Here is a 25656-nt window from a genome sequence, read left to right as displayed (position 1 = left end):
ACCAGCCTGACTTTGGTTATCAGGGTTGTTAACCAGCCTGAGGGTGGCTAGCCATGCTGTTAACTGGCCTGGATGTGGCTAACCAGTGTTGGTAACCAGCCTGAGGGTGGCTAGCCAGGGTTGGTAACCAGCCTGAGGGTGGCTAGCCAGGGTTGTTAACTAGGCTGAGTGTGGCTAACCAGGGTTGCTAACCAGGCTGAGTATGGTCAACTGGAGCTGTTAGCCAGCTGCTGGCCGGCACGGCCCTGAGCAGGGTCAAGAGGATGTGGAAAGTGGGTGGCTGCCTCAGGGCGTCACTGGCTGAGCAGAGGGGGTCTGCTGGAATCGGCCGGCCCCCCGCCTGCGGCACCCCCATCATGGCAGCAGAGGGAAGACCCTCTCCCACCACCTGCCTCCCTGGAGCCCGTGCTCCAGGTGGTGTATGCTGGCTGGAGATGCCTCCCAAGGTGGCCTCTGGACGAGGCCCAGCGGGCACCCTGTGGGTTGTTGGAAACGTGGGTGAGTATGGCCGTGAGCCTCCCACAAGGGTGGCGGGGAGCTGCTTCCGGTGCGTCCTAGGGGTCTCCGGGGCCCCACGTGAGTGGGATCGACAGCGTCCCACTGGATTCTCAGGAGCATCGTGTCCTCGGGCTCACCCACCGTGGCCCGTGCGGATGGACCACGTCCTGCCGGCCCGTCATCCATGCAGGGACACCTGGGCTGCCCCACCTCGTGGCTGCTGTGGTTCACGGGGCCATGAGCGCGGTGTGCAAGCCTCGCTGGAGCTCTTGCTCCCGGTTCTTCAGGGGCACACCCAGAAGTGGGGCTGCAGGGTCCTGGGCGCTTCTGAGGAGCCGCCCAGGGTTTTCCACAGAGCCTCCCGGCTCGAGGAGAAAGTGGCCTGGTGGGATCACAGGCGTCTGGGCCCCATCCTCACTCTGTGCTTCTGTTGCAGAGAGCCCCACGGCGAGGCCAGCTGGTCGCAAGACCACCCCCCAGACAGCGCGCCTGCGGCCCAGCGCCGAGACAGAGGCCCTGTCCAGGAGGCGGAAGAGACACCCCGAGGAGCCTGGGCAGTTCGCCGTCGCCCTGGTCCTCATCTGCCGGACCCTGGGGCAGCTGCTGCCGGAGCACTACGATCCGGATCGCCGCAGCCTCAGGTGAGGCTGACTCCAGGATGCGGGGTGGGGGGATTTCCAGAAGGCTCCAAGGCACCTGTAGGTCAGAATCTCGACCACCGGAACATCTGTACAAGGACCCTGCACAGTGGCCCCGGCTCCAGGCCAGAGACCGCTGCTCCGCGGTCTGCCTCGGCAGGCGTTCTGAGTGTGCCTGGTGTTTCTGCCAGGGTGCCCCTCCAGACACACGGCCCCGGCACGGCTGTGCCACTCCTGCCTGGAGTGTCTGTCCCCTCGCCCCGGCCTGCCGCCAGCCGCCAGTGACCACTGTCCCCTCGCCCCGGCCTGCCGCCAGCGGCCAGCGACCCCTGTCCCCTCGCCCCGGCCTGCTGCCAGCCGCCAGCGACCCCTGTCCCCTCGCCCTGGCCTGCCGCCAGCCGCCAGTGACCACTGTCCCCTCGCCCCGGCCTGCCGCCAGCGGCCAGCGACCCCTGTCCCCTCGCCCCGGCCTGCTGCCAGCCGCCAGCGACCCCTGTCCCCTCGCCCTGGCCTACCGCCAGCTGCCAGCGACCCCAGCCCCAAGTTGCTGTCGTCCAGTCGCTCAGTTGTGTCTGACTCTGCGACCCGTGGACTGCAGCACCCTAGGCTCCTCTGTCCATCACCATCTCCCGAGCTAGCTCAAACTCATGTCCATCGAGTCGGTGATGCCACCCAACCATCTCATCCTATTTCCCCTTCTCCTCCTGCCTTCAGTCTTTCCCAGCATCAGGGTCTTTCCCATTGAGGTGGCTCTTCTCACCAAGGGCAGCTCAGTGAACACTAGCTGAAGAATCAACCACCACCCAAGGGCTTTGAGGCCTGAGCAGAGGCAGGCACCCATGGAGGCTTGGCTCTTTTCAACCTTCGGGTCACTTAGCAGCTCTCCTGCCCGGGGCTGAGGTCCTCACGTGCACCCCTCCCAGGGGCTGGCCAAGAGGCCTCCCAGAGCCACAAGCACGGCATCGCGTTCCTTTTCCGGGATGTTCCCTGCAGGCCAGGGTTCTCCGGTTCAGTTATAGGCTGTGGAGCCCGACACGTGCTCACTCATTCCTTCTCTTCATGTTGAATTTCCAGAGTCCGCCTCTGTCCCAGAGGGGTGTGTGCTCGCCTCTCCGTGGTTAAACCTTCACCAAACCCGCAGCCCACCTCCTCCCCCCAGCCCGTCACATGCTCTCAAGGGCAGAGGCCCTGAGCTCATACGCTTGGTCCGGTCCCTCCTGAGAGACCCCCGAGCTGTGTTCTCTGGGGGCCGCAGGCGGGTTTGTCCTGGGCTCTGCTTTCTGCCTGCAGGCTGCCTAACCGGCCCGTCATCAACACACCGGTGGTGAGCACGGTGGTGTACAGCGAGGGGGCCCTGCTGCCCAGCCCCCTGGAGAGGCCCGTCCTGGTGGAGTTTGCCCTCCTGGAGACCGAGGAGCGTACCAAGCCGGTCTGCGTGTCCTGGAACCACTCCATCACGTAAGGGTGACGTCACCCCCTGCCCCCAGTGCTGTGTGTCTCTGGGGGGCTTTGTTTGGTAAGGCAGGGTGCCTGCCCACAGGTCCCCAAGGCTCTGCTGGCAGAGCGTCCTGGGGCGGGGCATTCGTCTGTGGCCCCTTCCTCCCCTTTCAGGCCCTCCTGGGGCATCAGAGCCCTCCATAAGCACGAGTGCACACGCATGTACACGCATGCACACCTGGACACAGACGTGTGTGCACGCACCCAGCTATGACCACGCACGTGTGTGCATGACTGCACACGGACACAGGCCTGGGAGCGCAGATGCCCACATTGTGTGCACACTGCACGGGCACGCACGGGGGTCTCCCGAGAAGCCCAGCGTGGGCACGGGGCCACTCCCCTGCAGGACTCTTGCCAACAGGTGCCCCGGCCACCACCGGACAAGGCAGGGGCTCGTTCTGGACACACAGGGGTGGGAGTCAGAGACTGGGTCCAGGGTCCTCCCGCACTGACAGTGGGAAATCCCAGATGTGAGGAAGGGGCCCCGTAGCAGACCAGGGTCCCTGACCTCAGCCGTCCCACCCCAGAGACCCACATGGCAGCTGCTGAGGCTGGCTTTACCGCTCAGAGGCCCTGCCCGCAGCAGCAGCATCTGTCTGCCTCTGACCCCCGCACGCCACGCTTGCCTTGAGCTCACTCTGGTGCAGCCCAGACCTTCCCTGACATTGCGGCTCTGCTGGACGGCAGGGTGTCTGCTGCGGGGGGCTCTGCAGGGCCATGGTCTGGCACTCCCACTGCGAAGCAGGTTTGGCTCGGCACAGACCACGCGTCACTCCCCCTCCTTCTGGTTTTTCCAAATTCTAGTTAACGAGCAGCCAGCATAGCGCCCGGAGGGTAGCAGACAGACGCTTGGCTTACAAAAGAGAAGGAAGGGCCCCCTTGACGAGGAGGGCAGTGCTAAGGTCTGGCTGGCGCACGCTGGGCCCGGCTGTCTCTCGTGGTCACTTGATTGGGCCCGGCAGCCAGCCGGTGCACTAATGATCTGCCCTCCTTTGTGCTGCACCTGCCGGCCCGGACCTTCACGTTCTTGGCAAATGCGTGTGAGCCTTCACATCCCATTTCGCAGATGAATAGACTAAGGATCAGAGAACGTCACTCGGCTTTCCCAGAGTCAGGAGGGCAGGGCCCTGCGGCAGCCTGTCATCTGGGGCTTCCCTTCAGTAAAAGAGGGTAATAAGGGGGCCCCGCTTCCAGGCGGTGCTATAAAACCGTGTGCAATCTGAAGATGAGAGTGTGGAAGGGACGCACCAGGTTGCTTCTTAAATCACCGAGATTCCAAAGGAGACTGAGTGGCTGTTTGAACAACTGACTAGTGTCTCCAACAAAGAGGCCCGTGACACCCGCTGAAGTTTCACTGCTCGATGGGGCATGAGGTGTGAACTTCCGCGGGTGCTCGTTAGAGGCCTGGGAAGGGGAGGGAGAGGGTTCACACGGTCGCCGGGGCGGCCAGGCTGCGGTCTGGGACAGTGGCGCCTGGCCAGGGCGCAGCAAGGACGTTGCCTGGGCTCCAGCGGGGCGGGAGGGCCTCGGAGGCCCCTCCTCACCCCCTTTTCCTCTGCAGCACTGGCGGGACTGGAGGGTGGTCGGCCAAAGGCTGTGAGCTGTTGTCCCGGAACCGGACCCACGTTGCCTGCCGGTGCAGCCACGCCGCCAGCTTGGCCGTGCTCATGGACGTCTCCCGGCGTGAGGTGGGCACCACCCCCAGGGCCACCCCTGCCCACCTGGCCAGTGTGTCCAGGGACCCGTCCCTCTGGAAAATCAGCCTGGCCCCCACGCCTACCCCTTTGCGAGCTCTGCCTCTCCTAAGGGCTCTGAGCAAACCGACGCCACAATTGCAAACTGTGTTCCGGGAGGACTGGCCAGACTGTGTTAGGATTCCCATAAGAAAACCCCCCGGAAGGGGTTTTCAGAGAGGCCACATTGTAAGTTAAAAACTGTGATGGCCGCCCCGAACCTCAGGCTGGAAGGAAACTCCTGGAATATACACCTCACTTCAAAGCAGGGTGCTCGGCAGCCTGTTAGGTAATGCGGTTTCTGCTGCATGTAGAATTTTAGGGACGAGACCGGCCGGGAACAATAGAGTTATTTCCCTCTGATGCCATACACACCGGCCCTGGGAGGACAGAGGAGGCTTGGTCAGCAGCCGCAGAGCAGTGGGCAGCTGACGTTTAACCTCCAGTCTTCAGTGACCTCCGTGGGCCTCAGATGAGGCCGTGGGGCCTGGGGGCAGGGTGGGGCTGGCCAGCGGGGCGTGTGCTGGTGTTGAGGAGCCGGCCCGGGGCCTTGGGGACCTCACCCTGTATTCAGGCCTGCCGTGTGCCCTGGGCAGCCCAGCCACCGTCCCTCCTGGGACTCCCGGTCTGCAGCGGCCCAAGTGTCTGTCGCGTTCTCCGGAGGTGAGTCAGCCACAAGCTGCTGCTGATGGGGTGTCAGGGTGTCAACAGCAGAGACTGCGCCTCTGGGCGCTAGAACAGCAAGCCTCCCGGGGCAGGGGCACTTTCCAGCGGGAAGCACTGGGCTGCGGCCTGGACAGGGTTAATTGTGAACCATCTTTGTCCACAGAGGGGCAGGTGTGGGGGTCCCCTGATGGCCAGGAAGCTAGGCGGCGCCAGGAGCAGCCTCGCAGGCAAAGGAAGCAGAAGCAAGTCCCGGTAGAAGTTCAATGAGAGTGTCAATCGAGGGCCCCCACGCCCGGGCGCTGCAAAGCCAGAGGCACCTGAAGAGCCCCCGGCCCCGGGGAGTGTGTGCCACCACACTTCCGGAGCAGTCAGTGCCCCCGAGCACCCCCCAGCCCCCCAGGCCTGGCTCCTCGCTTCCCCCAGGCAGCCCGGCTCACAGTTCTGTGCACGTTCAGGACAGTGCTTTCTAGAAGTTTCCATAGAACCGGTTTGTTTGTTCCCCAAGTGCCAAACCTCCACTGGGCGCCAGACTCTAGACGGGTGTCCTATTTTGAAAAATATTTGAAAAAAAAAAAATCAGAGGGGATGACTGTGGTTCCCTGCAGCTCTGTCACCTCTTGTTTTTTGTGTGAACTGAGACTCTGTTTGAAGGTCTCTCAGCTCAGAATTGGCTCTGTCCCTGCCAGACAGCACGAGTTAGGCTTGAAGATTTGGGGTTTTTTTTTTAGCTTTTTAGTCTGTCTTCACTATGGCAAAACACACCTAACGTGAAAGTCGCCATCTCGGCCGAGTCTGAGCGTGCAGGTCACAGGCACTGTGTCCGTCCCCCGTGCTTGCCGCCGTCCCCGGGCACCTGCAGAGCTTTGCTGTCAGCCCGACTGCTCGTTTCATTGTCGTTCTTGGTTTCGGCTCCCCTGAGAGCCACGTGGTAGCCGCCCTGGCTCCTGTCCGTGTGATTAAGCGTCAGTGTGTCTTGATTGTGCAAAAGCGCCGTCAAAGCCACCGCCCTCATGTGTTCTCCCACCCTTGGCCCACCCGCCCGCAGCACGGGGAGGTCCTACCTCTGAAGATCGTGACCTACGCGGCCGTGTCCTTGTCGCTGGCTGCGCTGCTGCTGGCCTTTGTGCTCCTGGCGCTGGTGCGGACGCTGCGCTCCAACCTGAACGGCATCCACAAGAACCTCATCGCCGCGCTCTTCTCCTCCCAGCTGGTCTTTGTCATCGGGATCGCCCAGACCGAGAACCCGGTGAGGACCCTGCCCCCCACACACTGTGGGGCCACCTGGGTGCTCATGTGGATCAACCTTTCTCCAGGGCTGGAGAAGGAGGGGTCCTCCCACCCATTCTTGGGGCCAGGTGGCGTGTCTGCGGCTGTTTCCAGGGATGGGTGAGGCTGGGAGTCTGGCGGGAAGCTGGGGACCCAGGCTTAGCACGTGGGCGAGTTGCTTTGCCCTCAGCAGGAATCTTCCTGCAAGGTCACCTTGGGAGCCAGGGGCTCTGTGCACATCAGCTCTCACTTTCGTGATCCGGACGATTGTGATTACATCAGAGAGTACACCCGTGAGACCCCAGAGTCCTGTGAGGTGTCACTTGAGCCTGAAGCCATCCCTGCTGGGCCGTGTCTCCCAGCCCTGCATTTTCTGGGGAGTTGCGGCCACACTTTCCGTGAAAGCACTGGTATTCAGGACAGGCCAGAACTCGGCGATGCGGTGGTCCTGGGTCGGCAGGGTGACGAGAGAAGGGAGCTTGCAGAGAGAGAGAATCGTGGGGGAGAGGAGAGAGGGTGAACATCAGTGTGATCAAGTTAAATATGGGGTGTCTCGCTCAAGCCACCCCAGGTCACGTGGGCTCCTGGGGCATCACATGGGTTCATGGGGTGTTACCTAGGCTCCTGGAAGTTATCGTTAGGTGATTATACATCTGATATGATGGACCTCACAGAAAAATCCAGACCAACCTACAGACACGTTGTAAGAAATAATTAAAGAGTTTAGCAAGGTAGCTGCCTATTATGGGGCTAGATGTATATAATCAGTTGCATTCTTGCCCACCAGCCACAGTGTATTTAAAAGGTAACGTACAAAGGAGGGGGTGGAAACGACAGCACTTGGAGGGCCTGGTCGAGACTGAAGTAGTTTGGCTTCAGGGAGGAGAGGGTAAAAGATGCTGGCTGCAGCAAGAGCAGGGCCAGGGCGCAGGCACTTCTGTAGGATGTGAGGGATCTGAGTCCCAGAGGAATGGCTGGTGGGGCTGGGTCGAGGTGCGTGGGGTAGGGACCTGCCCTGGACGGGAGAGAAAGGCAAAAAGGAGGAGGGAGGCATGTGGCTTGGTTCCCGGCTGGCTGCTAGTGGCTTTTCCTTTTTCCCAAAGAGGTTTTCAGAGACCAGGGGTCACAGCCCCTTGATGGGGATGAAGGAGGCGGCACGGGCTCTGTGCCCAAGGCTTTGCCTACGTGCTCTGGCTCTTGGCAACCTCCCTGGGGCCCTGGGGGGTGGCAGCATTCCTGCTCACAGGTGGGGAGCCCTGGGGCCGGCCAGGTTGGGTAACCGGCCCAGGGCCGACAGTTCGTCGTGTCTGAGTTCATGGGGCCATCATTAAATGGTGACCCCGATGGCCCTGGGACGACATGAGGCCAACTGACCATCACATGTGCACACGTAGTGACCGCAGGAAGTCCAGAGTTTACTCACCTAACTCGGATCTCTCCCGCAGTGAGCAGTGGGCCCTTAGCCTCTCAGTGGGCCATTCCAGCGGCCACCCGCTGCTGACATAGGTGTCATTCCTCCGTCCCTGATGCAGTGAGGACTCGTGGTTGTCACTGTGTTAAATCTACCCAAGACCCAGACCCTGGGAGCGCTGCAGTCTCCATCCGCTGTCTCGGACGCAGACATGGGTCGGGGGTCAGGAGTGTCGGGTGCCAGCGTGGCACCGTGGGGGCTGACGGGAGCGCTGCGCCAGCCCAGAGGACAGCTGAGCAGGGTGGTCCGGTCGCTGTCTGGTGGGAGGGGCCTCTGGTCATCTCTCTTGGCAGGCGGCCCTGTGCCATGGACAGCCTTGGGCAGGTCTACGTTTTGGTAAACGGACGGTGGTGATAGGGAAGAGGGTGGGTAGGGCTGAGCCTGGAGGTCAGAGGGGCATCAGGACAGCATCTTCCTGGGGTCGGGGGTGGAGCCGCGGCCAGGACGGGGGCAGGAGGAGAGGCTCAGGTGTCTGGACCATGCGGACATGCAGGGAGGGGGCGGGGGGCACGATGCCTCGAGGGTCCAGAAGGGGGCGCCACCAGGTGAGCTGGAAACAGCGGCGGGTCTGGGTGAGCCTGGACACTCCGGTCCTTAGGGGCTGAGGAAAGTGCAGAGCTGGGCGTGGGGGGCCAGCCCTCACTGCAGGAGGAAGCGTGTCTGTGAGCATGGACGGCCCGGGGAGCATGCAGTGTTAGGAAAAAGGCGCACCACTACTGGCTCGCTGGCCCAGGGGCCCTTGCAGGTTAGAGCTCTCCCTTCTCTGACCCTCCGGAGGAGGATGTTCGGGAGAGAGGCAGGGTGTCCAAGCAGACGACCTTGAGAGGGCTCCATGATGACTCTGGCGGCTCGCCAGGCCTGGCACAGAGGATGGGCCCGTATCTGCCAGGCTCCCAGGGCAGGCGGGGCGCTGGGCTGCCCCTCTGTACCCACCGGGCTCAGCACACCTCCCCCTGCCCGCGTGTCCCCATCCCTGCATCAGCGGGGGCGGGGGGAGGGGGGCTGCGTGACTCAGGGCAAAACACCTCAAGGGTGTCTTTGAGTGGTCTGAACAGAGGGACGGAGAGCTGGGGATGGGCCACTCCTGGCAACCAAACCCGGTGTGAGAAACGCTCAGGGGCTGTTGCTGGCTTCAAGCTCTGACTCACCAGCCCCTGGAAGGAGAGCTGAACGGCCTCCACGCGCTGGTGAGCACGAATAAGAGGAATGCCGTGCACACAATTCTGGGGCTTGGCGCCGCGCCTGGTTTTGATGGGCTTTCTGTAAACTGAAGTCCCCTCTCCAGGCGAGGTTTTCATCTCCCAGATTACCGGCAGGTGGAAATGATTTATTGTGCAGCAGAGTTTGCCTTTGTTCTGTTTCTGGAAAAGGTAGTACCTTTGGTGCAGAACCCCCGCATGTATGGTCCCATTACATTTTAAAACATTGGCTTCTGACACATGGGGACTTTTCTCCCCCCAACGGTGGTTTTGTGGGTTTACTTTTCATGTTATATAAGGCAGCACACCAGCCTCTTCCCTCTTCTTCATTCTGCTGAGCCAACCATGGGTCAAAGGTGGCTCAGTGGTAAAGAATTCTCCTGCCAGCATTCTCCTGGAGACGCAAGGTTCAATCCCCGGGTCAAGAAGATCCCCTGGAGAAGGAAATGGCAACCCACTCCAGTATTCTTGCCTGGAGAATCCCGTGGACAGAGGAGCCTGGTGGGCTACAGTCCACAGGGTCGCAAAGAGTCAGACACAGCTGAGCACACACACACGAGCTTTGCACAGCGGGGCTGGGGGTTGGTATGGGGCGGACCCAGCCTTAGGCTCACCCTTTTCAGCCAGGCTGACGGCTCTGCCCATCCCTAAGGGTGGACTCCCCCATTTCCTGTGCAGCATCAGAGGCAGAGGGTATGTCTCCAGCCATGACCTAAGATTCTATCTTTGCTTCTGCTTGGGTTCCCGCTTTGTGCTGCATTTGAGACGCTTACTCCTTGGAAGGAAAGCTATGATCAACCTAGATAGCATATTCAAAAGCAGAGACATTACTTTGCCGACTAAGGTCTGTCTAGTCAAGGCTATGGTTTTTCCAGTAGTCATGTATGGATGTGAGAGTTGGACTGTGAAGAAGGCTGAGCACTGAAGAATTGATGCTTTTGAACTGTGGTGTTGGAGAAGGCTCTTGAGAGTCCCTTGGACTGCAAGGAGATCCAACCAGTCCATTCTGAAGGAGATCAGCCCTGGGTGTTCTTTGGAAGGACTGATGCTAAAGCTGAAGCTCCAGTACTTTGGCCACCTCATGCGAAGAGTTGACTCACTGGAAAAGACTCTGATGCTGGGAGGGATTGGGGGCAGGAGGAGAAGGGGACGACCAAGGATGAGATGGCTGGATGGCATCATGGACTCGATGGACGTTGAGTCTGAGTGATGTCCCGGAGTTGGTGATGGACAGGGAGGCCTGGCGTGCTGCTATTCATGGAGTTGCAAGGAGTCGGACACGACTGAGCGACTGAACTGAACTGAACTGAATCCTAAAAAGGGTCCCTCCCACATCTCCGGGCTTCTGTTGCTGGAGAGAACACCGGGTGGACTCAATGGCAGGTGGCACTGGTGCTTCCAGCAAGCCTGGGCCCTGGGGACCCCTCACGGGGAGACTGCCCGGGACTGAGCAGAGAGGCCTCGGCGTGCATCAGGTGGCGGCCCTCGGTCTCCAACTCGGTGTCCGTTAGGACGGAAGTGTCTCCTTGGCACAGACGCTGAGACCCATCGGGCTGGCCAGACAGCAGTGAGGATTGGACAGGATGTCTCAGGGGGCGTGGCTCAGCAGGGTGTAGCTCTACAGGGGCGTGGCTCCGCGGTGGGGTGTGGTACCCCTCAGGGGGCGTGGCTCTACAGAGGGCGTGGCTTCGCAGGGGTCGGTGGGACCCCACAGGGGTGGCCAGGGACTTTCTCCTTTCTCCCTCGATCTGTCCTTCCTCTGCTCTCCTGCCAGTCCAGCCTCCTGGGACCTTGAGGGAGGCCTGCCCAGCTGCTGGGCCTTGGGTTCCCAGACCGGGCAGCCAGCCCCCTCCCAGCAGGACGGGTGAGGCTGCTCTGGGCCAAGGCAGAGGCCTTGAGGTTCCGTCCCTGGGCACCTGGGACTGGATGTGCACCGAAGGCCTCAGGCTGGATGCCCCGATCCCACAGTGCCCCCAGCCCCGCCCCCCCACCACTACCTTCCTCCTGTTCTCGCCCCACCTTCGGTGTCCAGGGACTCAGGGCTGGTCGCCAAGGCCCCCAGAGGCCGGGAAGCTGAGCCTCGACTGTGGAGGTTGACTTTCTCTTCCCGACACTTGGCCCCACCAGCCCGGGACAGAAACATAACAAACGCTGCCCACCCCGATTTCTTCCCTGGGAGGCAGAGGCCCCGACAAATCAGCACAGGCACGGTGACTTCTTTCTTATTTGAAGGCGAGGTCACAGGCCTGAGACTCCTCACCGGCCGCACCTGGACTGCAGAGACCTGCAGGGGAGTCCAAGTGGTGGATGAAGGCCACACTCAGCAGCGGGGCCACAGCCTGAGCTGTCTCCATGACACGTATTTTTTAGTGTTAAATGAAATGTCAACGTAAAAAAATTTGGAGCCACGAGGTGAAAATACAAATTTTCTGATAAAAACTCTCGAGGCTGTGTGCACCCATCACCCCGGGTTAGGCTCACCTGTGGCTCTGGGTTGGGGGGCAGGTGTCCTAGGGCCCCCAGGCACCCTGCGCCCTGCGCTCTGTTCCGCGTGGGGAGCCTGAGGCGCTGGCACTGTTGGCGCTCAGCTGCACCTGGGTCAGTCAGGGAAAACGACTGAGCTCCCTTCCTTTCTCAGACCTGCGTGCCCTCTTGTTTGCAGAGTCCTGGATTCGATCCCTCCCCAGGGCCCCACCCCCAGCCCCCCCAGCCCTCCAGCCCCCCAGCCCCTCCCGTCTGGTCCTCACCCCGCCCCCACGCCCTCCAGCCCCGCCCCCAGGCGCCGCCAGCCCTGTCCCGAGCCGCTGGCCAGCAGCCCACCGGGTCTCGGGCCGCACTCAGCCGCCGCCTCTCCCGCAGTTCCTGTGCACGGTGATCGCCATCCTCCTGCACTACGTCTACATGAGCACCTTCGCCTGGACCTTCGTGGAAAGCCTGCACGTCTACCGCATGCTGACCGAGGTGCGCAACATCGACGCGGGGCCCATGCGCTTCTACTACGTGGTGGGCTGGGGCATCCCGGCCATCGTCACAGGTGAGCATGCGCAGAGCGGCCACGCCCGGCCGGGGACCCGCGGGACATCGCAGGAACCCACTCAGCGCCCCCAGGTGCTGGCGGGGGAGCTCTCTGGCCTCCTCCTGGGCACCCAGCACCCACCTCTGCTGACAGGAGTGTGATCACTCAGTGTCTCCTGTCAGGTGTGAGCGCATTGAGGGCTGGGCTCAGGCCATCAGGGTTCTTTCTGGCACCGAACAGACAAAAACACCCATGTCTGCCGGCTTTGTGGACAGATGGGTGAGTGGATGGATGGTGAATGACGGACAGATGGGTGGGTGGACAGGTTGGTGAGTGTGTGGATGGATGGATGGGTGGGTAGGATGGATGGATGAGTGGTTAGGATGGATGGATGGATGGATGGGTGGTTGGATCAGTGGGTGGATGGAGAGATGGGTGGATGGATGGATGAGTAGGGTGGATGGGTGGATGGGTGGATGGGTGGATGAGTGGTTGGATCAGTGGGTGGATGGAGAGATGGGTGGATGGATGGATGAGTGGTTGGATCAGTGGGCGGGTGGCTGGAAGGAGTTAATGAATGAGCAGACAGCGGCACTTCCTCAGCACACTTCTCTAAACATGAGAAAGTCAAAGCTTGCTTCCTGTGGGGAGCGATCCCCACTGGTATCACAGCGGGTGAGGGGCACCCGCTCTCCTCGCAGCCCCACCAGACATGGAGTCTGAGGCTGGGGCAGTGGGAGAAGGGGCAGTTGGTGCCCCAAGCCTCGGTCCAGCAGCCACGCTGTGGTCAGAGCCAGGGCCGATCACCGTGCCTCCTGGTTTCCACGGCAGCATCTCCGACTGCTCTGCTCTGCTCTCCCCTGCCCTGCTCCCGCCCGGACAGTCTGGGCAATGTGGTCTCCTGTTGTGAGCCCTCTCCCTGGGCCCCCAGGGACCCCGAGTGGCCACTGTCACCTCTGTCCAGGGCTGCCAGGGGGCAGTGGGGCCTCCCATGCCGGCAGCCACCCCTCTCGACCCAGAGAGTGACCCTGGCAGACACCACGCCGCATGTCTCTGGCCAGCTCGGGAGAAAGGTGCTGAGTCCGGTGGTCTCTGAGCCTCAAAGCCTGGGAAGAACAAGGGCTCAGAGCAGCTGGTTTCAAGGGCCCCCCACTGCCCATCTACTGAGCCCCTGAAGCCAAGACTGGTCCTGCTTGGACACTCAGGACACTCACCTCATCTTGAATTTCACCTTCAATCTGCCCAGAGCCTCAATTATTGTTTTTTTTTTTTTTAATTAGCAAATTAACCTCAGAGACCAGAGTGTCAGATTTTATTTACATTAAATTCTATGAAGAGGAGTGAAGAAGTCAGGTCGGAATTATTTGCCAATTTGCTTATTTTACAAAGCAAAGAGTTAAAAGTTTGCCATCTGGTTTTCGGGGCTTCCCAGGTGGCTCAGACAGTAAAGAAACTGCCTGCAATGCAGAAGACCAGGTTCGATCTCTGGGTCAGGAAGATCCCCTGGAGGAGGGCATGGCACCCCACTGCAGTACGCTTGCCTGGAGAATCCCATGGACAGAGGAGCCTGGCGGGCTACAGTCCATGGGGTCGCAAAGAGTCAGACACGACCGAGTGACTAACACTTTTCTTTGCCCCCAGTAAACTTAGAGTGTGGCTTCCGGTCTGTAATGTAACCCATGGCCGGTTATCCATGGCCTGGGGCCGTAGTAGTAGGTATGGTGGGAAAGGAGTTCGCTGCACGCACGGGTGACGTGCCACCTGTAGACGAGCCCCAGTCCCTGATGGGCAGCCCCAGGGCCACGCTCAGGGAGCCTTTGTCCTGGCCGGCGTGGGCTGAGGTTTAAGCACGGGTGTTCTCACTTCAGGGCTTCCGAGACAAAGTACCACACACTTGGGGGCTTAAAAGACAAACAGAAGCTGCTTCTCTCGCAGGCCTGGAGGCCAGAGTGCAGAATCAAGGTGTGGGCAGGATGCTCTCTTCCGGAGGCCCCAGGGGTAGTCTGCCCCCTCTGGTCCCCTGGCTGCCGGCAGCCTGGCCTTGTGGCTGCGTCCCTCCCGTCTCTCCTCCCCCATGTCTGTGTCTAGACCTCCATCTCCTACTTCTTTGGATGGAGCTGCTGCTGCTGCTAAGTCGCTTCAGTTGAGTCCGATTCTGTGCGACCCCATAGACGGCAGCCCACCAGGCTCCCCCGTCCCTGGGATTCTCCAGGCAAGAACACTGAAGTGGGTTGCCATTTCCTTCTCCAATGCATGAAAGTGAAAAGTAAAAGTGAAGTCGCTCAGTCGTGTCCAACTCTTCTCGACCCCATCATGGACTGCAGCCCACGAGGCTCCTCTGTCCATGGGGTTTTCTGGGCAAGAGCACTGGAGTGGGGCACCCTGCCTTCTCCGAGGGCCCACCCTAAATCCAGGATGGCCTCATGTTAGATCCTCAGCACACTTCCATCTGCCAAGACCATATTTCCACAAAAGGCCACATTCAGAGGTTCAGGGTACACCATGCAGGCTGCTCCGAGGCAGCCACATGGGAGGTCACGGAGCCGAGGCCACACCGAGCCCCTACTGGGACACTCGGGACCTTCATAGAAGAAACTCGAGCCCCCACGAAGGGCTCCTGCGCCGGTGGACTCGAGCTGGGTCCACGTGGTCGCTCCAAGTGGGGCCGTCCTCACCTGCGAGCCGGAGGCGCTGAGCCCTGGCTCACATCACGGGCGCTGTTGGCCCCAGGCTGGCCCGAGGCACGCCATGAGGGGGCCAGCAGGAGGCCACCCCGTGTAGGCGGCCTGTCCCTCCAAGGACGAGGACTGCCCACGGGGAGAGAGGCCGCTCTCAGTGCCCTTTCACCTCACACCCTCTCCTGGTCGACCCCGATCCGGGCAGGGGCACCGCCAGTGCAGAAATGCCACTCCTCTAAGGCGGCTCTGCGGTCTCAGTTCAGATCGTTCACGCTTCTAACTCGCTTTAAGAACAGTTTCGGGTGCTTTCCTTTTTTTTTTTTTTACCACCTAAGCCTCTTGCAAAAGAACTTAAGGCGGTTCCTGGGACCTCGGCTGGAACGAGGCGTGGTTCCGGCCCACGTGGACCCCACTCCAGCCCGGCCCAGCCTCGGGTCAGTCCCCGGCCAGCTCTGCCCCCATCAGGTCTCCCACGTGCTGGGCCCTGGGGACACACGCCCCCAGCCCCGCAGCCTGGTTCCTCTGAGGCTTCCAGGGCAGAGGGTCCTGCCTGGGGGGCTGGGGACACCCCAGTTGTGGCCACCCCCCGTCGGGCCGGCCCTCACTCGTCCCCTGCCTGTTGTCCAGGACTCGCGGTGGGCCTGGACCCGCAGGGCTACGGAAACCCGGACTTCTGCTGGCTGTCCCTCCGAGACACGCTGATCTGGAGCTTCGCGGGGCCCATTGGGACCGTGATAGTCGTGAGTGCTCAGAAGCCCGGATTCTCAGGGGCGTGGGAGGCCGGGTGCCCCTCGCCTGAGTTGAGTAGTGTTGAGAGCCCACGGGTTACTGGCTCCACTGGCTATCTGGATGGGACTGGAGGGGCTGACCTCCTGGTGATGCAGCTGTGTCCTCAGACCCGTGGGCTCCAGGCTTTGGTCCACGTCCACGTTCACCCAGACCATTCAGCGTCCGCCCCCTGCAGGCTCCTGGGCCCTGAGGGCTCATCTCAGGGGCACACCGCACCCCCACCCCCGAGATGAGGGCTGAAGACCCTCAGAAGCCTTTGGGTTGTGAAGGTGTGCTGTGACGGTACCGTGAGGCTGCCACCTGACTTTGGGATTTTCTGTTTGTTTTTTTCTCAGGTCAACACAGTCATTTTTGTCCTGTCTGCAAAGGTTTCCTGCCAGAGGAAGCGCCATTATTATGAAAGAAAACGGGTCGTGTAAGTTGGTGCTAAACCCGGGTGGTGGGCGGGACTGGAGCCAGCCCCTTCTGAGACTCCTGCTGGGCAGAGCCTGTGAACGTGCCCATCACCCAGCGGGTCAGCTGCTGGCTTTCCCGGGCCAGGTCAGGGGGTTAAGCAGTGGGGCTTGGCGGCCACAGTGGGGAGCGGGCGGCTGCGCCTGACCGTGTCTGGGCTGAGCCCAGCGGGGCCTGGGGCAGAGGGCCAGGATGGCAGCCTGGACCAGGGAGGGGGCGCGCTGGACCCCAGAGGTTTTCGGGGTGCAGGACACCCGGGACTTGTGGCAGAGTCCCCGAGGGGAGACGGATGAGCAGTGACGCCTGGTGTGCTCACCTGGGACTGGCTGGGGTGGGGGTGGGGGGACAGAGACAGCAGATGGCGGAGGTGCCTGGGGTGGGGGGGTGGGGCGGAACGTTCCAGGTGGTGGTGATGATGGTGATGGTGATGGTGATGTTGGTGCCTCAGGAGGGGAGGCGCTCGCCCAGCGAGAGGACGCGCAGCACAGCTAGAGTGGGGACCCCGCAGAGAGGCCGCCTCCAGTGTTTGGGGGCTGGACCAGGGCGGGGGACCCACAGAACAGCCTTAGGGAGGCAGGGCAGCAGCTGAGTGTGCAGCGTGGGGCCCAGAAGCCACGAAGTGGTCAGAGCAGGGGTGACCACTGGGCCGGGCGACCCAAGCTGGGGGCCAGGAACGGGAGAGTGTGCGAGGAGGGGCTTCGAGGCAACAGGAGGCTCCTGTCCATGCACCCCCGGAGGAGCAAGTCTGAACCGGCTGTAGAGGGGCGGAGACCCCGGGCAGGGGATGCAGGGCAGCCTGGGCGTCGGCCCCACCGCGCTCCACCTCCTCCACCACGCCCACGCACCTTTCCGAGCACTTAACTCACCCTAACGCACATGGTCCCGCCACCCCCACGACCCCACTAGGGGTGAACCTCGCCAGCCCCCTGACAGCTGGGGAGACAGAGGCAGGGAGCGGGAAGCCCTAGCGAGTAGCCTGCACGGGGGGCCTGACACCCCTTTTCTTGCCCCTCACCTCCGCCGGGTCCACGGAAACTCCCAGGCCGTGCACCAGGCTCCCCACGTCGCTGTGGACACGGCCCGTCCCCCGTCTTGGCCCGCAGCTTGTTTACCTCAGTTCAGTTCAGTTGCTCAGTCATGTCTGATTCTTTGCAACCCCATGGACCACAGCATTCCAGGCCTCCCTGTCCATCACCAACTCCGGGAGTTTACCCAGACTCGTGCACCGAGTCGGTGATGCCATCCAGCCATCTCATCCTCTGTCGTCCTCTTCTCCCGCCTTCAGTCTTCCCCAGCATCAGGGCCTTTTCCAATGAAAAGACCTTCCTCTTTGCTGGTTAAGTCCTCGCCTGCGTTTCACCTGCCCGCTAAGCTCCACCTGCCTTTTCCCGTGTGAAGCTCGTGGTAGATGCTTGGAGACCGGGTGGGAAGGAACCGGGCGGGTGATGGCGGAGGGGCGGGGCCTGCCCGACACTCAGCCGTTGCCCCGCCCCCAGCGCCCTCCTGAGGACCGCCTTTCTGCTGCTGCTGCTCGTCAGCGCCACCTGGCTGCTGGGGCTGCTGGCTGTGAACGGAGACGCGCTCGCCTTCCACTACCTCTTCGCCGTCTTCAGCTGCTTACAGGTGGGCGGCCGGGGAGTGACCCGGCGGGGCTGGCCCAGGGGCGGTCAGAGCTCACCCGTGCTGCTTCCTGCCCCCCCGGAGACCCTTGACATGCCATCCAGGCTGCGTCCTGGCTCTCCGGACACACAGGACCACGCCGTGGCTGTCTGGCCGGTGTCACCACGGTGTGTGCGGGGCTATGGCAACGCCTCGTGGCCCTGCCGCCAAAGACGAGCCTGCTGCTGCAAACGCAGCTCTGCCCGCAGCACCCCCCGCCCAGGGACCCCGCTCCACGGCCCCCTGTGTCTGTCAGGACGCAGTGGTCTGCTCAGCTGGAATGGGCCTCACGCTGTCCCATCCCGGTGCAGACCCCGCTGTGTCCTGAGAGTTTACAGCCCACATCGAGGACTTCCCCAGACCCTGACTGATGATTCGACACTGGGGGCCCAGATGCCCCGAGGGCTGGGGCCCAGGAGGGGGTGATCCTCCAGGCACCGGGTGGCAAGCTGTCCGCCCTTACCAGGCCCCTCCTGGAGAAATAGGAAGCGCCCAGGGCAGGGAGGCCAGGTGTGGGCCCTGCTGGGCTCCGCGGTCTCTGGGCAGGCAGGCACGTGGGGGGTGGCCGCAGCCAGGCCCTGGCGTCTCCCCTGAGGCCGAGCTGCGCTGACCCTGCCCCGCCCCTCAGGGCCTGGCCGTGCTGCTGCTGCACTGCGTGTTCAACAGGGAGGTCCGGAAACACCTGAGGGGCGTGCTCGCCGGGAAGAAGCCGTACGCCGACGACTCGGCCACCACGAGGGCCACCCTGCTGACGGTAGGGGGCGCCCGCGGGCCTGGGGGTGGGCCGGGCTTGAGGGTCGTCTGGACCAGATCACAGCTCCTAGGTCTCGCCTCCCCACCACGTGGACGTCACAGGCCTGAACCGGAGCTCTGCCGCCTTCCCTGCGGCCTGGGAGGAGCAGGCCAACAGGGCGGGGTCTGTCCGGTCACAGCCCTTGGTCCCCTGAGGCCAAGGCCGGCGGGGATCCCGACCAGAGGCAGAGAGGCCACTGTGCCCAGCGCCCGGCGGGTGCAGGCAGGCTGCTGCGTGGCACCCTGCAGAGGGGACCCAGCCGTCCCCCACGGCCTGGTGGCCTCCACTCGGCCGCTCACCAGCCCCCCGCCCCGCAGCGCTCCCTCAACTGCAACAACACGTACGGCGAGGAGCCCGACATGTTCCGCACGGCCCTGGGCGAGTCCACTGCCTCGCTGGACAGCACCGCCAGGTCAGGCTGCGCTGGGCACCCTGCTGTGGCCGCGGGGGAGGAGGGCAGCTCCCAGAGCAAACGCCAGCTTTGCCGGCTCTACCCCGTCGTGTGTCCCACTGGTTGGGCCCGGCAGCGCCACCCTGGCACACGCACAAGGCCAGTCACGTGTACCCCCATCCCGCGCAGGGGCGCTGAGCCCACCCTCTCCCCTCTCCAGGGATGAAGGGGGCCAGAAACTCAGCGTGTCCTCGGGGCCAGCGCGGGGTGGCCACGGGGAGCCAGATGCGTCCTTTGTCCCCAGGAGCGCCAAGAAGCCCCACGGTACGTGTCCCATGGTGGATGGTCTCCCTCTCCGGGGGCCGGCTGCCCCAAGGCCCCCATCTCTAGTCTGGGCCCAGGTGGCTCCACTCAGCCCTTGACAGGCCCCCCGCCTGACCCCTCCCCAGGCCACGACTCGGACTCAGACAGCGAGCTCTCCCTCGATGAGCAGAGCAGCTCCTATGCCTCCTCGCGCTCGTCTGACAGCGAGGACGACGGGGGCGAGGCTGAGGACAAGTGGGACCCGGCCCAGGGCCCCGTGCACAGCACCCCTAAAGGTGAGCGAGCCCCAGGCCACAGCGCAGGCCTCAGCCGTGGCCCCCCGGCCTGGGGCGGAGCTGCGGTGGTGGCAAGCACAGCCCCCTGCTCGCCGTCCGCGCAGCACGAGTAGAGCTGCTGCAGGACCCCCGCCCGCCCAAGCCGGCGAGGACTCCGTGAAGCCGACCCCGCTGCTCAGGGGACACAAGGCTCCCGGAGCTGGGGGTGCAGGGGGCTTGCAACCGGGGACCCCGTGTCAGGACCAGCCCTCCCTGGGTCCTGGCGTCCCCCCCGGGCCTGCGGGCGGGGGGCTGGGGGTCAGCGCCCCTCTGGACAGGCTCAGCTGAGCAGGAGCGGGAGGTGGTGGGGCTCATGAGCTGAGCTGGCGGCCGCATGTTGAGGGTCTGTCTTGCCCCACAGTGGACACTGTGGACAACCACGTCCCGGCCGGCTGGCCCGACGAGAGCCTGGCCGGGAGCGACAGCGAGGAGGCGGGAGAGCCGCCCCGCCTGAAGGTGGAGACCAAGGTCAGCGTGGAGCTGCACCTGGACGAGCAGGGCAACCACTGCGGCGAGCGCCTCCCATCCCGGGACAGCGGGGGCCCCAGGCCCGCGGCCGTGCCGCCCAGCCAGCCCCCTGAGCAGAGAAAAGGTGCCGAGGGCCTGGGCTCCCTGAAACGGGGGGCTGGGGAGTCCCTGCTCCTGGGGGAGAGGGCCCCGGGGACGGGATGCTCGAGAGGGGCCACCCCCCTGCAGGACACAGGTGAGCCCCAAGGCAGGGGACACCAGCAGCCGTGCCTACAGCCTCGCGTGACTGTCCCTCCCCGAGCCCCCCTCGTCCACTGCCTACAGCAGGGCCAGCCTGGCCGTGACCTCGTCCATCTCCCCCAACCCCGGACCCAGGCATCCTGAAAAACAAAGTCACCTATCCGCCACCGCTGACCGAAAAGACGCTGAAGTCACGGCTGCGGGAGAAGCTGGCTGAGTGCGAGCAGAGCCCGGCATCTTCACGCTCGTCCTCCGTGGGCTCCAGCGACGGGCTCCGCGCCCCCGATGGCGCCATCACCGTCAAGACGCCGTGCCGGGAGCCTGGCCGTGAGCACCTCAATGGGGTGGCCATGAGCATGAACGTGCGGGCTGGCAGCGCCCAGGCCCACGGCTCCGGCTCCGAGTGAGTAGCCTGGGCCTCGGGAGGGGCAGCAGTGGCCCCTGGCCAGCCTCCCCTCGGCTCCCCGTCTGGAGGGCGGACGCCGGGTCCGGGGACCCGTGGCCAGGGTCTGAGCACAGGGGCGCCCAGGATGAGGCCTGGGGGCTCTGGGGGGGCTTCCACCCAGGAGAGGAGCTCTGTGGGGGTCAGGAGCAATCAGTTGGAGGTGGGCCAGACTCCGTCCTGGGGGCTGAGTCAGCCACACCCCTGAGTCCTGTCCCGCCCTGACATTCTAGGATGTGAGAGCATGTGGGACTAAGCATCGTCTCCTCAGCCCGGGGTCATTACTGACCCATTTTGAGGAGACTAAGGCTGGGGGTGGGGGGGCACCCGGCCGCAGAGGCATGGAAGTGGGCTCCAGCTCCAAACCAGTCTGCTCATCTCGCCAGATGGCCCAGGGAGGTGGGAAGACTGGACCTGGGTCTTCTAGTACATTAACAGGACGGCCTTCCTAAGCCTAGAGCAGGAGTCTGGCTGCCAGTGGTGCTCCGTGGGCCTCTGTGAGGATGCTCAGATGGGCCTGGGTCTCCGTGGCGCTGTGGGCGGGGGTGCAGCTTCCACCTGCCCCTCCCCTGCCTGCCAGTGTCACTGTGCCCACACGTGAGCTTGCCCTCTGTGGAGCCTCCAGGCGTCCCCTGTCCCCCGAGGGGGGGCTCTGCCCCCGCCCGACCTCAGACCCAGCCCCGCTGCTGGCTTCACGGGTGGCAGGGCCGTCCTCGCTGACTCTCTGCCTGCCTGCCGGCTTCTTCCCACGCGCAGAGGCAGTAATGAAACTTCAATTTGAACCATCAGGAAACCGTGAGACAAGCCCGCCACCTCCACCAGGCCTCGGTGCCGTGTGGTCGCACTCCTGGATCTCAGAGCCCCAGGGCGCCCCCCCGCGCGGTCAGCGAAGCAGGCTCTGAGGGCAGGGGTCCCTGCAGGGGCAGCCCCACGACTGGCGTGACTGAAGGTCCAGATGCGAAGCCCTGAGTTGCCTGGAGGCTCCGGGCCCCTCAGGCCCCGTGACAAGTGCCAGAGGCCACGGGGGGGCTTGGACTCCCAGACGGGCACAGCTCAGTCCTCAGACTGCAGACAGAGCCCAGACCGTGTGCTGGCCTGGCTGGGACCGGGCCCAGCAGGAGAGCCGCCTAGAGACGAGCCACCAGGCCGGCTGGCCAGGACTCAGGGCCCCGGGCCAGCAGCTAGCTCCACAGCCATCTGCAAAGCCGGCCCGTGCCTTAAAGCAAACCTCTTTTCTTTGTTGCAAAGGTGTAGATACTTCTGTATATTTGTATGGAACTTTGAAAAGGTGAAAACCTCTGTATATTTTGCATCTGTACTGGGAGATCCGTGGGGGCAATCTCTCCGTTTTTTATATGAGCGAGATCGCACAGACTCCAGCCTGGAGTCTGGCATGCAACCAGCAGTAGGTATCCCAGGAAAGCAGAGATGGGACATGCGTAGGGCTTGTGCTGGACAGGGGTTCCCATGCTGCTTCCAGCCAGGAGCGCAGAGCCCGTGGGCGTCACACGGGGCCGCCCCAGATGAATTTGAGCTGCTTGCCCTCGGCTCCCACCTGCCTGGATGTGGATATGGCTCCGAGACAGGACCACACGGGGCCGGGCAGGACTCAGGAGCCCTTCTGAGCGTGGACGCAGGAGCACACGGCTGAGCCGGGCCCGCCGGCCAGCCCCCCTCAGCCCCGCAGGCCTCCCTGGCCCCCAGCCCGGTTGGGGCTGCTGCAAGTGGGGCTCTCCTCTGTCTCTGCCCCTGTTCTCGGCGGGACTGCGAGTGTTCACACTTCCCCGATTCAGGCGGCGGGATGAGGTCTTCCAGAATGTCACATTCCTTCCTGCCAGTTTTCCAGCTCTTTGAGGCTCTCGAGGCAGGCGGGGGTCTCACCCCCCCTGAGTCTGACCAATCACTTCGCTTTGCTTCGAATGGCCAATTGTGCGGAGGGACAAAGCCGCCGCAGCCACACTGTTCAATGGTTACCGGGCTGTTTTGGAAACTCACACCGGGGACCGGCTGGGACTGCCCCTCTGCGGGCAGTTGGTGCGGCGTGGCCCGAGGGGCTGTGGAACAGGGCCCGGAATCACTCAGACACGTCTCATTTCAGTGTTTCTTCTGTTCTCTAATCGGTGCCCAAATAAATGATCGGCTCAGCTGCTTCCAAATATGAGAAGCCGTAAACTATGATGAGAATCGAGTAAAATGCAAAGATGTCCATATACTGTATTGTTCTGATGGAAATGTGAGTATTGTTCGTGGCATAGAGGAAAGCTTATCTGGTACTGGTCCAAGACCACAAGCAAAAATGAAATGAGATCCCAGAGCTCTCACAGCAAAATGAATTATAAATGTGCCTTAGCAGGGGAGTGGCCTTTTCAAGATACAAGATAATAATAGTACCTTCAAATGCTTACCATGGAGGAAGCGTTTTCTAAGCAAAAAAGAAAATGGAAATATTTTTGAATCTTTGAACGCTCCATTTTCATGCTATCCCATGTTCTTCCGCAGCTGGATTTTGTCCCTTGAGATGTATTTAGTTTTTAATTTGATCAGAACTGTTACCAAAAAAGAAAAAAAAAATGTCAGTTTTATTAAGACAGGAAAAATGTAAACCTATTTTTGTGATTTAAAGACTTTATGAGAAATACTAGACACTGGAGGGTTTGTTTTTTAACAAATGTGTATTTATTAATGTTCAGAACACTGGAATTGCAACACAAATGAGGAAAGAGTCTACAATAAATTAAGATGTTTTTGAATTTGCACTTCTGCACTGCTGTCGCCCCATCCCTACTTCTGCACCCCTGTTCCCTCCCTGTCCTGAGGGACCACGAACAGGATGCTGAGAAGCCTGGGGGGCAGGAGCCATTTTAGAACTTTCTGTATGTTCTTCTGCTCATCCAGACTCTTGCACCTCACACTTCAAAATCTTCCAGCCCCAGTCTCTGTTTCCAGTCCTTCGGGGACTCCAGTGGACACGAGCGGTCCCTGCGGCTTCATTCATCTGTGTCCATTCTTTCTTTCAGGTTAGATCTCTCTAGTGAGGAGTGTTCTTTTTCTTTTTTGCGGGGGAAGAGGAGCCTCAAATCATTTTCTTTACATAAATAAGGAAAGGGTGACCCAAGACTAGAGAATCTGGGAGTACTTGGCCTGTATATTTAAATACACAAATTATATACATATATATATATAACATATGGGGGTGTGTGTGTATATATAACATATATGTGTATGTGTGTATATATATATAACATGGGGGTGTATATATATATAACATATGGGTGCGTGTGTATATATATATATAAAATGTGTGTGTGTATATATATATAACATGGGGGTGTGTGAATATATTTATAACGTGGGTGTGTGTATATATATATATAATATATATGGGGGTCTGTGTATATATATATAACATGGGTGTGTGTGTATATATATAACATATATGGGGGTGTGTGAATATATAACATGGGGGTGTGTGAATATATATATAACATATGGGTGTGTGTATATATATATGTATAACATATGGGTGTATGTGTGTATATATATGTAACATGGGTGTGTGTATATATATATAACATGGGGGTGTGTGTATATATATAGAACATATATGGGTGTGTGTATATATATAACATATATGGGTGTGTGTATATATATATAACATGGGTGTGTGTGTATATATATAGAACATATATGGGTGTGTGTGTATATATATAACATATATGGGGGTGTGTATATATATATATATAACATATGGGGGTGTGTGTGTATATATAACGTATGGGGGGGTGTATATATATATATATAATGTGTGTGTGTATATATATAACATGTATGGGGGTGTGTATATATATATATAATGTGTGTGTATATATATAACATATATGGGGGTGTGTGTATATATAAATAACATGGGTGTGTATATATATAACATACGGGTGTGTGTGTATATATATAACATGGGTGTGTATATATATATATGAGTGTGTATATATATAACATATGGGTGTGTGTGTATATATAACATATATGGGGGGGTGTGTATACATAGACACACACTCATAGTTGGGCTTCCCTGGATATACAACATATATGAGGGTATGTGTATATATATATAACATATGGGGGTGTGTGTATACATATATAACATATACGGGGGTACATGTATACACACACACACACACTCGCCGTTGGACTTCTCTGGATATATAACATATGAGGGTGTGTGTATATATATATAACATATATGGGGGTGTGTGTATACATATATCACATATATGGGAGTACGTATATATATAACATATGGGGTGTGTATACATATATAACATATATGGGGGTACGTGTATACACACACACACTCGTCGTTGGGCTTCCCTGGATATATAACATATATGGGGGTGTGTGTATACACACACACACACACACACACTCGCCATTGGACTTCTCTGGTGGCTCAATCAGCAGAGAATCTGCCTGCAGTGCAGAAGACTCAGGTTCAGTCCCTGGGTCAGGAAGATCCTCTGCAGAAGGGAATCACTACCCACTCCAGTATTTTTGCCTGGAGAATCCTACGGAGAGAGGAGCCTGGAGGGCTACACTCTAGGGATTGCAAAGAGTCAGACACGACTTAAGCAACTAAACCTAAATCAAAACCATATACATAGATTGTACCTTTTATTTTAAACCAAATTAAATGTTGACTACCATTTTACTACTATTTAAAAATTTATATAATGCTATGTTGGTTTTTGCCATACAGCAACGTGAGTCAGCCGTAAGTATATATAAATCCCTTTCCCCTTGGGACTCCCTCCCGCCCTCCTTCCCATCCTACCCCTTAGTGAACCACTTTCAAGTTCACTGATTCCTTCTTCTTTGATATCCATTCTGTTATGAAGTCCATCCAGTGATTTTTTTAAATTTCAAATAGTTTAAGTTCTAAAATTTCCACATGGCTCCTTTTTATAATTTTTATTTCTCTACTAAAAACGTCTAATTTTCCATGAATTTCAGAAGTGTTTACCTTTACGTCATAGAGCATGGTTGTAACTTTAAATTCTTTGATAATTTGGACATCTGGGGGCCCCAAATCTGTTTTCTTTCCCCTTGGGGTTTTCCTGGTTC

General features: G+C 60.0%; 1 protein-coding gene across 2 annotated transcripts in view; it reads left to right on the top strand.

Moving 5' to 3' along the window:
* CELSR1 (cadherin EGF LAG seven-pass G-type receptor 1) overlaps positions 1-23294 on the top strand; it is a 147146-nt gene extending 123852 nt beyond the window's left edge. The window contains exons 21-35 of one of the 2 annotated variants that reach the window (XM_069586187.1): positions 935-1139; positions 2427-2594; positions 4198-4324; positions 6081-6281; positions 11831-12005; positions 15293-15405; positions 15790-15869; positions 17404-17530; positions 18195-18320; positions 18677-18771; positions 18971-19074; positions 19200-19349; positions 19750-19980; positions 20232-20499; positions 21328-23294. In XM_069586187.1, coding sequence (XP_069442288.1) covers positions 935-1139; positions 2427-2594; positions 4198-4324; positions 6081-6281; positions 11831-12005; positions 15293-15405; positions 15790-15869; positions 17404-17530; positions 18195-18320; positions 18677-18771; positions 18971-19074; positions 19200-19349; positions 19750-19980; positions 20232-20499; positions 21328-21337 — 2180 coding nt within the window. In that variant the 3' untranslated portion in view covers positions 21338-23294. Of the gene's footprint in view, positions 1-934; positions 1140-2426; positions 2595-4197; positions 4325-6080; positions 6282-11830; positions 12006-15292; positions 15406-15789; positions 15870-17403; positions 17531-18194; positions 18321-18676; positions 18772-18970; positions 19075-19199; positions 19350-19749; positions 19981-20231; positions 20500-21294 lie in introns of both variants that reach the window. The other variant, XM_069586186.1, reaches the window with a different exon arrangement.
* The last annotated feature ends 2362 nt before the right edge of the window (positions 23295-25656 follow it).

The sequence above is a fragment of the Ovis canadensis genome, chromosome 3, assembly GCF_042477335.2.
Source record: "Ovis canadensis isolate MfBH-ARS-UI-01 breed Bighorn chromosome 3, ARS-UI_OviCan_v2, whole genome shotgun sequence".
Lineage (NCBI taxonomy): Eukaryota > Metazoa > Chordata > Mammalia > Artiodactyla > Bovidae > Ovis > Ovis canadensis.
The sequence above is the reverse complement of the archived record's forward strand: the minus strand, read 5'-3'. Positions and strand labels throughout refer to the sequence as shown.